The sequence below is a fragment of the Xiphophorus couchianus genome, chromosome 6, assembly GCF_001444195.1.
Source record: "Xiphophorus couchianus chromosome 6, X_couchianus-1.0, whole genome shotgun sequence".
Lineage (NCBI taxonomy): Eukaryota > Metazoa > Chordata > Actinopteri > Cyprinodontiformes > Poeciliidae > Xiphophorus > Xiphophorus couchianus.
Window position 1 is genome coordinate 29,503,968 of NC_040233.1, and position 12,934 is coordinate 29,516,901.

The window sequence follows — 12,934 nt, forward strand, 5'->3', positions numbered from 1 at the left end:
GGCCGAGGAAATAGCGTCAGTGCCGTTTTCTTAAAGGGGCCGCGGCTTATTTACGGGCGTTTCGGGGGCGACAGGATGTGAGCAGCGTTAGCTCTCTTGAGCACCACCTTGTGGTCGCTACTGTCATTTTGCTCAATCATAAAACAGGTGGTTAAGCAGAGGACTGCGATTTAACACTGGAAAGTCATTAAAAAACACGTAATTACTATGATGATTACCCCAGGATATGTTTTGGTGGCAGGTCCCTTTTTAGTCTTCGGAAATCCAAAGTTACAGCGTTATTTACAGTTTTAAATACATACAGAACAGTATTTTTTAATAATTTGGAATTAGAACTACCTTAGATTGGGGCAAATATAAAAACACAATGGGTAAAAAGGAAAGAAGATAAAAATACTATCTTTTTATCAACTGCACACTTATAAATTCTTAGAAAGATTAAGATCAATTAAAGATTAAAGAAATATTTAATTGATTCGTAGGACAGTAACAGAGAAAGTGAGTCCAACAGATAGTTTCCTGGAAGAACTACTGCAGGGTACAAACCTGTTCTGGGTATAATACAAAGTTTTTGTTTTCTTTTCTTCTTTTACTTTCCATTTTGTATAATAATGATCCCTCTTCTCCGAAAGCACCCAGGGCGCCAAACAGGTTAAAACCGCCCCTGGACCCAACAGATGGATTAAATGTAAATTTACTTGAGCACAAGTAGCCTTGTTTTTTTCTGTAGTCCCTCTTACCGACATGAATACTAATCCAACATATGTACAATATATACAAATTTATACAAAATATACAGGTTTACAGCTGTATGCCAGGAGAATACAATAATGTGGAAGGCTTTTTCAATAACAGAATTTCGTATTGGTATAAAATTCAAATGCCCTTTTCAAGACTGTACAACATAAATAGCCAGTTATTCCCTTAAAACTGCTAACCAAATTGCCCCAGATTAATTATATCTATTTGCAGTAATCTGATAGCAGGACTTTTACATTACTTTCATTCAACTTATTTTATACACCCGAATTCAAACCTGGCCAACATCCAGGCTATAAATGTAGCCAAATTCCCTTTTCCGCCGGTGTTCTTTGTTATACCAACCTTTGCGCACTGGTTACACGACGTTGTGTGATCTTCCGCGTGTTCTTCATGCGGCGGAATCCAAGGTAGATGTCTTACCGCTGATGTAATACTCCGTGGTTCTTAGAAAAAGCATAAATCAGCCTGTTTTTGAGGCCAACCGAGCAAGCGTAACACGGTGCTTTGACAGAGGGACGAGGAGGAGAAACAGTAGTCAACTGACCCCTGACCCCTGAGATGAGACTACAGATTAGGAGAAGGTAAGCACAAGTACTTTCTGTGTCTGCTGTAAGACTATCAATGAGCTCGGTAAGGATCACCTGAGTCCTACAGTTTTTGCCAGGTTCTCCTGCAGCCACTGCTCTAAAACTTTAAACACACTGAAAGTTAGCCTACACATCACATAAAGAACAAACATTCTTATCCAATACTGCTAACTTTTTCATTTAAAACAGATGGCTCTATGTGTGTGCTTGGTCGGCTGACAGCTGGAGAGATAGTGCACGTCGAGATTAGCTCCACGTTGCTGTGCAAACACATTTTAGAGGCATAGTGATAGAGGATTTTGCCTGCTCTGTTCCTGAAGAGGGTGGTATTTTTACAAGAAAGTGAATCCTATTTTAAGTGTTTTTTAAATGTTTGGGGATTTTGAGTTATCTGGTCTTTTTCAGGATCTTAAAGCAGAGACAATAGGTTCTACATGTCACTGGAGAGTGGTTTTTTATAACATATATGTGTGTATTAACACAGAGCCAAACAGGAAAGACATCAGAAATGTCTCTTTTTTTGCCATCCATCTACTTTCGAAGGATTGTGTGATAATTTCTAATTAAGTTAAAGTCCATATTTTGCAGCCCTGCGACAGACTGGCGACCTGTCCAGGGTGTACCCCGCCTCTCGCCCGGAACGTAGCTGGAGATGGGCACCAGCAACCCTCCCGACCCCATTAGGGACAAGGGTGAACAGAAAATGGATGGATGGATGGATATTTTGCAGTGGGAGATATTATTCACCCAAGAGAAAAATATTGAGTATCAACATTTGTGTCAGTATTGTCAGAAAGATGTTGGAAAAGAATATCTTGTTTGGAAGGATTGCCAAGAAACAGCATGTTCATTCTAAAAGGAATTTAGTGCCATTGCTTATGCTTGCACACTAGTGGCTTGAACAAAACATAAGTCTTTAAAAAAAACAAAGCCTTTTGGACAATGTGACCAAAGAAAAGTTGTTTGTTCATATTCCACGGTGCCGTGCAATTGCTTTCTACTTCATTTCAATTAAAATTAAAAAATATTTTTTCACAAAGGGAAATCAAATGTTCTCATAACCATATCCTCCACGTATCGTCAAAGAGTCGCCGTTAGTGGTGATGCAGTGGACAGGAAGGATCTGCAATAGTCTAGAAATGAATTCTGAAGAAGGCTCTGACTGAAGATGCTGTTGCTGTATGACAGTCTACTGGCTCAATATCTGGGCAACAGAAATTATATTCCACAGTAGCATGTGGAATGTGCTGGATGATACCATCAGTTGCTGGCAAACACTGCTAATACACCTCATTTTCTTTTTCTGCTTCTCTTTAAATCTCCATATGACTGAATGGTAAATAGGCCAGAGAGAGAGATGTTGGAGTAGGGGATGTCATCCTTGCCCATTGTGACTAATGAAAGAAATGGTTTGAACTTCCTCCTTCTCTATTCCCTTTGTATCTTGTGATATTGTATGCATGGTTCCATGTTCCTATGGTCTTAAACCAAACTAAACCAAAGTTTTCTTTTGTAGCCATAGAACGCAGACACCTTCCAGCCATTGAATTGAACGTGGATGCACCAAGGTGTTCGACAGTCAAATGTTCAACCAGCGTTGATGTTCCCAAATAAAGCAGCAAATGTATAACAAAATGTCTGAACAAGAAAAGAATCTACGTGTTGTAAAGGCCCAAACAAAGTTCATATCTGACCTTGACTCAAAATGCTAGGATGGAACTGGAAGAGAGGTTTGCTTACACAAGTCAACACTAGCAATATTTTAAAGAACAGCTGGCCAAAACGTGAAGCATTTGTTTAATTATTTTCTAAATATTTGTTTCATTTTACTAAAACAATCTATTCAGTTTGTTTGGAAATGAATGTAGAATGCCAGATTAGATGATCTGGACAGTAAACACTAAAATAATTCCCAATACTCAGTTGAGATTATCTTGGATTTATTTCTCGTAGATAACCCATCCGACATCCCTTAAGTATTTCAGTCCCCATGGAATCAGTTATGTATTCTTGTTATGTACCCTTGTTAAAACCCAAAGTAATCACCCAATCTATCTTTGTCTGAACATGTTACTTTTTAAAAATCGGACTAAATCCGACAGTCTGTCGCTTTATTTTGTGCTTTTCAGGAGCTCATTAGCAGTTACAGTCCTAGCTATGACCAGTAAATACACCAAACGGGGGGACTAATGCATCTAGATTGGATTTCCACTATTTGTTCAAACACACACACAGAGGGAGAGAAACTACTACTGCTGCTGCCGAGGTTTTTCCAGATAAATGTGCTCATTTACAAACTCTGTAATAAAGCTCTTAACCCAAAACCAGCACATTTTCTGGCAGGCTGCACAACCATGCAGGTCTTACGCAACTGCCAGAGCCTCCAGAGTCAATTATAGAACAGTTGGGAGGAAGAGGAAAATGTGGATGGATGACGAGGGTGCTGACGAAAATCCCACTTTGATAAGATGGTTGATAAAATGCTAACATGTTGAAATGTGCTTTTGATTAAAAAGTATAAATAACAAGAAGAGAAATCCACGATAGGTCGAGGACTGCCGAACCAACACTGTAGGGGTGGATTTCTTTTTTTATGCCAGTTTTGGGGCTTTGATATAATTTGAAAGCTACTTCTGCTTACTTTCCCGGCAACACTATGCATGTTGCACAAGTCTGGACAGACAGAATTGGGAAGTGTTACTTTAAAGGTAAGAGGAGACACCCAACTGGCTGAAGATGAAACAAAATTTGGGTTCATTATAAAGCAGAAGTGTCAAAAAAACTGATTTCCACATCTACGTCGACTCTATGAACAAAATTAGTCACGTCTTGTCTTGCCAACTTGTTGATGTACAACCATTCCTGAATTGCAGACCTGCGAGACGCTCCAATAAAATGTCTGGATGAAGTCAATCTTGGCTTGTAACAAGGTAAAAATGGTTTAATTAAAACATTTATGTCAAATGATGGATGTGTGACCTTTATTGAACAATAACTTGACGGGATTTTCTTCGCACCTAATTCAAAAACTGTAACAATCTTTGAATTATTGTTGCTTTGTGACACCATCACCAAAATAGGCCAGAATCCAAACCGATGATTTCCCATATTTAATAAACAGAAGGGTGGTTAATTAAAGAATATTCTTGATGCTTTTCTGAGACGGAAGCTGGTACTTGCCACAAGGCTGTTGAACCGCCAGCGGAACGCCCACCTACTGCCAATAATGAGCAAGTTCCGCACGGGTGCCAACACAGTTTCGTAGCCCAACACTCAGAGGCGGACTTCTGAGTTTTCTTCACTACTGACTTTCCAGATTTAGATAAGGAGGGTAAAAGTTTGCATGATGGTGGATGAAATTTGCTGAAACACATCTTTTAAACAGCGACAGTATTTGATGTGGCAGCTGCCCAGGGTGGGATTGGAAAGGAGGTTAACACAAGCACAAGGTGGAAAATCAGTCAGTGGAGAATGAGATTTTAAAAAAAATGGTTATAATTGATTGCTTCTGACCAGTTGGTGTGTTTCTGTAGCACTGAGAGCATTTCACAGAGTATCTGTCTCGTACTATACAGTCATGACATAGTGACAGATTTAACAAATATATATAAATATATATATAAATAACAGATTTTTAAATAAAAGTTGCATATCCTAGCTTTAAGCGTGATTACACGGCACTTATACTGTTTCATGAGTGGCAGAAGGAGGAATTAACCTGGAAGGGGATGCGGTGGGGTCTCAGCCATGCATTAATCACCACCGCATTTCAGAATTGATTTTCTGGCCCAAAACTTACCTTCTCTGGTTTTTTTAAAATTAATTACCTTAAGTGTAAACGTAAACAAGTCTACAATTGTCTTAGCCTATAAATGTCTCTTATCAAACAAGAACTTTTACAGCTGACGTTGGTACAAGAGGTGAACCTAACAGTGTGGATGTCAGTCAGGGGTTCACTTCTTAGTAGGAATTATTTTCATGTCTTTATATTTCTGTTCTCCCCGTTTTTCTGTACGGCAATTGTCAAATAAACCCCATAAGTGCAAAAGAAGAAGAAGAAAAACCCTCGAAATACTACAACAAATCCTGTATCAATGCTTTCGCCATTGCAGTTGGGAGTGGGCTTTTTTCTACCAGTAGATGGCAGAATTGCACCAGTAAACCACCGTCCTCGCGCGGTCTCGCGCTGGACCCCACTCCAGGTTGACGTCAGTACCTCTGGCGCACGTGAATAATTTAGCTGGTTTGATAGGACAGAGATAAAGAAAAACCACAGAGTGTCCGTTTGATAGCCCTCTGAGAGCAGCTACACCGTTCCCTCAGGTGTCAAGAAAGTTTATGAATGTTCATGAAATTTATTACGGTTACAGAATTTCATCCTTGCCTAACTATGCGCAAACTGCTAACAAGTTTTAAGGACGTCACAGCTAATCGAGCCACATATTTTTGACAAAGTGGCTCTGTTCAGACGTCTTACTGTGTTTGACACTACAAATGAGGCCCGACTACAGGTGGCATCACAACGAACCTCCTGGTGAAATTTGATTCTGCCGTCTAACGTTTCACTCAGCTTGCTCTCACAATTATTTAGCGAGCAGTACCCACGAGTGAGCCGTCCAAGAGTTTATGTAGCCAACTTTGACGAGACCTTTTCACGGGAACTGTAAAATGCATGACTGTATGACAATAGAGCTGAACTAAACCATAGAAGATATTGCTTGTTTATGTACTACACGTAGGCACAAATAAATCTGAAGTAAAAAAAATAGATAATCCCCAAGATCTTTGGGGAAATATTCTACAGTAGTCTATGTATTGCCTCTAAAGCAACTACAATTTAAATACATTCAATTATAACCTTATGGGAAGGCTTTCCATAAGATTTAGGAGTGTTTCTTCCAACTGTATATTGTTGAGGTTAGGCACTGATGTTGGATGAGAAGACGTATTCAGAGTTTGTCTTCTGATTTATCCCAACGGTTGAGAGGTCAAGGTCTTTCTCGCCAAAATTTGCTCATGCTTACCTCTTTTACTCTTCATGGCGGCCATGTTTCATTGCACCTGACAGACGAAAGCAGGAACAAGAAAGTTAAAAATCGGTAAGGACGTTTTTAATTTTACAATCACAATCATCTGTTGTTTCTTTTTTCCTCCAGTGTTTAAAAACATGAAAAAAATAAATATACATCATTTTACAAAACAATCTCCAGTGTTAAAGATCGTACAAAAGCAAAAGGACAACAGCAGTGTAAAACAGTGGGAGCGGTGAACTGGCTGGACGCTGCAAAATACGTTGAGATTTGGGTCACTTTATTTTGAAAAAAAAAAAAAGTATATCAATTGGTTAAAAGTTGATTAATATGAGGCGGTGCGTGGTGTAGAGGTAGAGCAGCCACCACATATACGGAGGCTACTAGTCCTTGCTGGGGGTTCGAATCCCATATCTGGGATGGTTGCTGCATGTCGGATCTGCTGTAAATAAAGGCCACTAGTTCTCGGAAAACTTTTTTTTTTTTAAAAGATGATGCATATAAAAGATTTGTTTTCTTTTTGGAATGAAATGGAGAAAAACCTGAAGCGACGGCATCCTTAATGATATTTTGTTACTGCGACTCGTAACTTTGGTAAGGAGGAGCATGTATTGTCGATCAATCAAACGGGGACGGTCCCAACAAATGGCAGATTTCTGCTTCGTTGTAAAAAAAAAATAAAAAAATATATATATATATATATATATATATATATATATATATATTTCTCCACTGCTTTCTCAGCCAGGCTACTTCTTACTACACCATAAAAGCATATAAGGTGTGAGTGAATAAGGCCTCTGTCCTAAATAAAGGCACAATCAAACAGTCTTCCCAATATTTTTCAAGGCATTTTTTTTCTGTTTTAGTTTACAAACTTGTTCTCTGCTTCAGCTGAAATAGAAAATACATTATTTCTTCTTCACTTAAAAAACAATATCTACACAATAATTACACTCTAAATACACCGCACCGAGAGGTTTCTGTAGAAACCTCTGAGCTGAAATAAAAACAGTTCTCGGTGTGCACATCCTCCGCCCTTGGACTTAGCGGTCTGTTTGTGACGCTTGAAGAGGCTGTAGTCTTTGAAATCCTTTTTGGACTACACATGTACCAGCTTGAGATCCTTTATCAGATGCTCTCAGGCAGATGGAAGCTGTCCTGGAGAGTCTTCTGCTCGTCGTAAGGCCTTCTCTCTTTAGTCGATTTTGGCACACGTGTCTCCGGTGGAGCATTCCCTTTATTCTTTCTCGCATCCTTGTCTCTGCCGTCCCAGGTAGTCCTAAAGTCTGCCGTTAATACTGCTCGCTAAAACGTGACAGGGGGTGTATGGACCTTTACCCAAAGTTCTACCCCCTCCGTGTTCATCACGTTCATTTTCTCTTCTCTTCCCCACTGACTGGCTCCTCCTCCTCTCACAAGGGCGGGCTGGTCTGGAATTGCCTGACGGGTCAGATTGAAGTCTCGTTACTGCCACTGGTGAAGGAGGGAAAAGGTTGGTGGGAGAAGAGGGAAGGGATGCAGGGAGGAAGTGTGCAGGGAGAGAGGAGAGGAGAACATGCGAGGTGAAAATGGATGCAGGGATGCAGGAGTTGCGGTGGCTGAGCAGGATGGGTGAGTCATTTCATGCTAAACGGTGCCATTTTGTTAGATTACAACCACAAGTTTTTCTGGGATTTTGTGTGATAGATGAAGTAATGCATGACTGTGAAGTAGAAGGAACATGACTATGCTAGCGTCGTCATGGTTTTACAGTATGGCCGGTGTTTGTTTTCTTGCTCGCAGTCTGGCAGACTTGGTTCGATTGTGGGACAAAGTTGCAACATTTGTTACATTTTCCGCAGGTGCGGGTCGCTTTCACACTGCTCTGTGTCAAAACATTCAAACCCTCTCAAAAACCTGTTCACCCTCTCGCTTGTGGTGGCGCTGCACCAAGAAACACTGAAGGAAACGACATGAAAACCTCAGAAGAAGTCATGAGTGCAACTTCCTTCTTCATGAAAAGTGAACAAAAATGGAGTGGCGTCGGATTTGAGCAGATGTACGATTTGTCTTTTGTAAAAGACCACGAGCCATTTCTCACTTGCGCATTTATTTTGGTTGAATTTACCCAGAATGCCCTGCACTGTAGTCCGCTTCTTGGTTAAGGGGCGGTCTCTGGTCCGCTTGCATTCATATTTGCATTCAAACCACACCAGAGTTCACTTCAGCTGAACCAATACCTTGGTTTTTAGGCGGACCAGAGTTCGCTTTTTTGGTCCAAATCCCCAACCGCATCGAACTCTCTAGGGCCTAGAGAGTTCGATGCAATTAAAGTGGACTAAACACGGCTGCTGTGAATGCACTCTTGTTTGCTGTGTCCACTACTTTTTTATCATGATAATGACCAACCTTCTGTTGGTCCATCTCATATAATCCTAAGAAAATAAAGCTTGTGGTTGTAATAGCATCACGTGAAAATGTCAGGGTTATGTAAACAAGGTGCTGCCATTAACGTTTTACGCTAAGGCAAATGGCAAGCACTTCCATTAGAAGCCTTTTACAGCATCATTCATTCCCTAAGTTTAATGAATGAGTCTACTTCATAATTACTACTACTACTTATGCTTTGTAACTCGTGCAAAGATGCCAATGTCCAACAATGTTGCTACATGCCGACATCTTTTCTTACTCTGAGTCGGAGTCGTTTCCTCCGTTCACCGTCCCCGACTTTAAGTGCATTGCCACTCCGCCGTTGGCCTCCCGGTAGATGCCTCCCAGTGGCGGCGCGACGGTAATCTGAGGACGGGGCGCGACGGGCGGCTTCACCAGAGAGCCGTGGTCGTGGTTGCCGAGGCGACCCCCTCCGTCGGTGGAGGCCTGCGACGACGGCATGGAAGTAGGGGTTATGATGTTGACGGACAACGGAGGCGGGGCGGATGTGTGGTTGTTATTGATTGGCGGAGTGGAGGTGATGGTCAGGGAGTTGTAGTCGCTCAGCTTCTCCCTTAGACGATTCTTCATATTCTTGTCCGTCAGCGGAGGAGGGTAACTGATTTTGTTCTTTAAGATGCCTGACCAGGAGGAGTGATCGGGTTAGAGTGGTTTCAGGTTGAACCATTTCTGGTTTTTACAGGCCAGTTTCTTCCCTTACCTTTCCTCTGCTCTGGCTGGTGGTTGCTGTTGCTGATGGGTTGGCTGGGAGGTGGCGTGTCTTTGGCGATACCGGGCGCCGGCTTGTCTTTCTCTGGGGGAGCTTCCCTCTCTCTCTCACCGACGTGGTTGAGTTTATTTTCCGGATGCAGTTCCACGTTGACCCTGGTCTCCACCCTGAGCCGGTCTGTCACACTCAGGTCCTCGCTGTCACTGGCTGTGGTGCCATCTGTTGGCCAGTAAGGCCTCACGTGGTTGGACACAGAATCACCTAAGAAGAACGAAGAGAGACACACAGAAAAGAAGCCAAGTTAAAGTAACTCTAAAAAAGCTGAAGTTTAACAAGCAAATAAAATCTGTTAGCTAAAATGCTACGTTAGCATGTTTTCTCTCTGTATTGAGATTTTGGTAGTTTTTGATGCTGTAGTTTGATGTCATAATCATTTATGTGTAGACAAGACCTATAAGGAAAGATTATTATTCAGAAAACTTTTTTCTGAATAATAACTACAAATAGATATATTTAAAGGTTGTTTTCATTTTTAATGGATATGGTTTACAAATACTGCAACGCCAACATTCAGTTCCTCAAAAGATTCGAACTATCCTGTTTAGTTGTTCCCCTTTTTTTTTCCCAACCACACTTTGTCCGTCCACTTACCTTCCCTGTTAATATGTCCGTAATAACACATTTCTGTTTTAAAAAACTTATTTTTTCCTTGGTCCCATGTGATATTTTGATAACTTTCAGTGGAACCGGCCTGATGAGTACCTTTTGGAGTGCTGTGAAGGGGCCTCTCGTTGTTCCATTTAGGCTTGACATCCAAATCGTCGTCTTCGCTGTCAGAGGAGGGGGACGAGGCGTAGGAGGAGCTGTGCTCATCCACAGACAACTCACTGTCTGAGTCGGAGTCTGGTGGGAAGGGATATGACAAACTTCTTTCACTAAAATCTTGAGATAAAGATGCCAAAACATCATCTACGAGCATTTTAAAAAAAAGAACCAAAAAAAATCCCCCTCACCGTCTCCTTTGGTGCCATTTTGGTGGAAAAGAGGACCATCCAGATCTGTGTGTCCTTTAGCTGTTCCTGAGGAGCTGGGCTTCTGACCCGACTCTTCCCTATGAGGATCCAGATGGATAAGGAAGGCAGACGAGGCAGGAGGTAACAGCAGGGGTGGAAAGTGGAGGTACAGAAGTATTTGCAGGAGATGGAGAGAGGGGAAGTACAGCGTTATTGGAAGTTCATTCGAGCCTCAACTTGTAGTTGTCGTCAACTAGCGTTCAATGGCTGAGACATCAGACGTCTCTCATTACAAAACATCTCCCCCTGTTGTTTGCTTTGACAGAACTAAAATGAAGAAGTCGTTAAAGAGTCCCCGGGTCAGGTGAAAGTAAATATGCTGCCACCTTAAGCATTCGTAGAAATAAAATACTGCCACCGACGGAGGATTTATGGGCAACTCCTAAACCACCACTACTGCCGCTATTTTTATGCTAAGGAACCAGTTTGAGCTTTATCGGCCAAAAACATAAATTAGGGTTAGATTCCATCACCTGCTGATCGTAAATTACAAGCCGACGGGTCAGAGAATGTAATTATTTTCTTTTGTTCTCGCTAGCAGCAGCCGTTTGTTCCAGGTTTGAGAAATTTGCTGGAGGGAAAATCTGCTACCGGAGACTCTGAGCTGTCTGAGGGGCTGATCTGAGAGAAGCTTCTGGAAGCAGCTGAGGACTTGCAAACAGCTCCAGGGAGGAAATGGAAATGTCTGCGTTACCTTCCCACCTACACAGGCACAGTCCATTTCTTCTCTCCGTTGCTTTTTCAATTCTACTCTCCCTGCTTCACGTCCCATTCCAAAACGTTTTAAAGTCAAAAATGTAAGTTAATTCTTAATTGGAGCAGCAATAAAACTCACCGTTTGAAAGTGAAAATTTGCAGCCAATCATTTCTTATATAAACATAATTGTATCTCTTGGAAATAAGTAGGTTTTTGTATTTTTGTGCATTTCCCAATACAAAAACAGGCATAGTGGATTACAAACTCATCATATGCAGTTATTCAAGAATACGTATTATGCAGCAATCTTTCCTCAGTAGTGGTTGTAAGGCAATTTGAGAATTATTAAATCTGTTTATTTTTTCTTACACATTTATTGATCTAATTGAGATTGATCAAGTATTTTGAACTCCGCAGTTAGGCTGCTGTTCTTTGGTTTGCAATCTTTTGCTAATATACGTTCATTACTACCAACCACTTAACATGTCTACAAAATGTAAGATCTTTCTTGCTGTGTTCCTTTAATCTGTTTTTTTAAATGTTGCTTTTGCTGTAATGGCTTCTTCTCAGCGTCCGTTTAGCCCATGTCTGTAATGTGAGAAACAATGTCACTTTATTTGCTAACGTGACTTGGAGCTAATGTTATTTTTTAGAATATTTCAGTAAAAAAAAAAAAGTAGATAAAACAAATGCTTGAGTTGACATCACAAAAAAGGGAAGCACTGGATTTTCGTGTAATGTGGCCTGTCAACAAAACATTGAAAGTTTTACTGCCTAATAAAAGGTAGCATGAGCGAAAGCTATGCTGTACATGCTAAACAGATTTTTTGGTCAAACTTATAGCTGATATTCATGTTATTTTATAATTCCAATAAAATAGTTTTAAAAACAAGAACAAAAACAGCTGGCTAGTCAGAAATTAAAGCAGCTGATTCATGCTAGCTGTGTTGTAAAACCAACACAGCTAGCATGAATCAGAAAAGGCTATGTTAACGGTAAACCCACATAAAGATTTTAGTTCTTAAATATTGTGAGATACCACAACTCTGTACATGCAAATGTATTAAATCACACAAAGCAGCAACTACATTTGGAAAATTATACCATTACTTTAACAGTAAGTTCCACAAAACTGTCAACCTCTAACAAAAACAGTAATAAAGAATGCTAACATTTGCGGCAAGTTAAAGTAAAATTTTTTGGGATAAGACAACACCACAAATGGCAATAATTTACAAAAATAGTAACTAGACGCAGTTGTGTGTGTGTATTTGTTTTTGCCAGATATGTTTTATTAAGAGTGGAAATTCTGTCCTTTGTGTGTGGAAATGAAATAAGCCATGCAATAGCAAATCTCAGCATGGTCATTCAACACAGGTGTCATCATAGAACATCTTACATGTGAGAGAAACAAGAAAAAAAGAGAGAAACCTTCAACAATAAGGACAATGTGACTACATAGAGGTATGGAAAAAGCAGATAATAATGAATAAATGACAAACTGCCTGCGTAGCAGGCATACTGCGAAGTGTGCGTTAGTAAGTGTGAGACATTGAACGCTTTGTCAAAAACTGGAATAGAGACCAAAAAAAACAGCAGTGCTCATGCAGGACTCTAGTGAAAGCAGCCATGCAGTCAGTGGC

General features: G+C 40.7%; 1 protein-coding gene across 6 annotated transcripts in view; it reads right to left on the bottom strand.

Moving 5' to 3' along the window:
• Positions 1–6,824: 6,824 nt before the first annotated feature.
• The window catches only part of celsr1a (cadherin EGF LAG seven-pass G-type receptor 1a), an 87,949-nt gene continuing 81,839 nt past the window's right edge, over positions 6,825–12,934 (bottom strand). For 5 of the 6 annotated variants that reach the window (XM_028019667.1, XM_028019664.1, XM_028019668.1 and 2 more), the window contains 5 exons: positions 10,535–10,632; positions 10,284–10,424; positions 9,513–9,782; positions 9,051–9,432; positions 6,825–7,822 (listed from right to left, as the gene is read on the bottom strand). In XM_028019667.1, coding sequence (XP_027875468.1) covers positions 7,795–7,822; positions 9,051–9,432; positions 9,513–9,782; positions 10,284–10,424; positions 10,535–10,632 — 919 coding nt within the window. In that variant the 3' untranslated portion in view covers positions 6,825–7,794. Of the gene's footprint in view, positions 7,856–9,050; positions 9,433–9,512; positions 9,783–10,283; positions 10,425–10,534; positions 10,633–12,934 lie in introns of all 6 variants that reach the window. The other variant, XM_028019665.1, reaches the window with a different exon arrangement.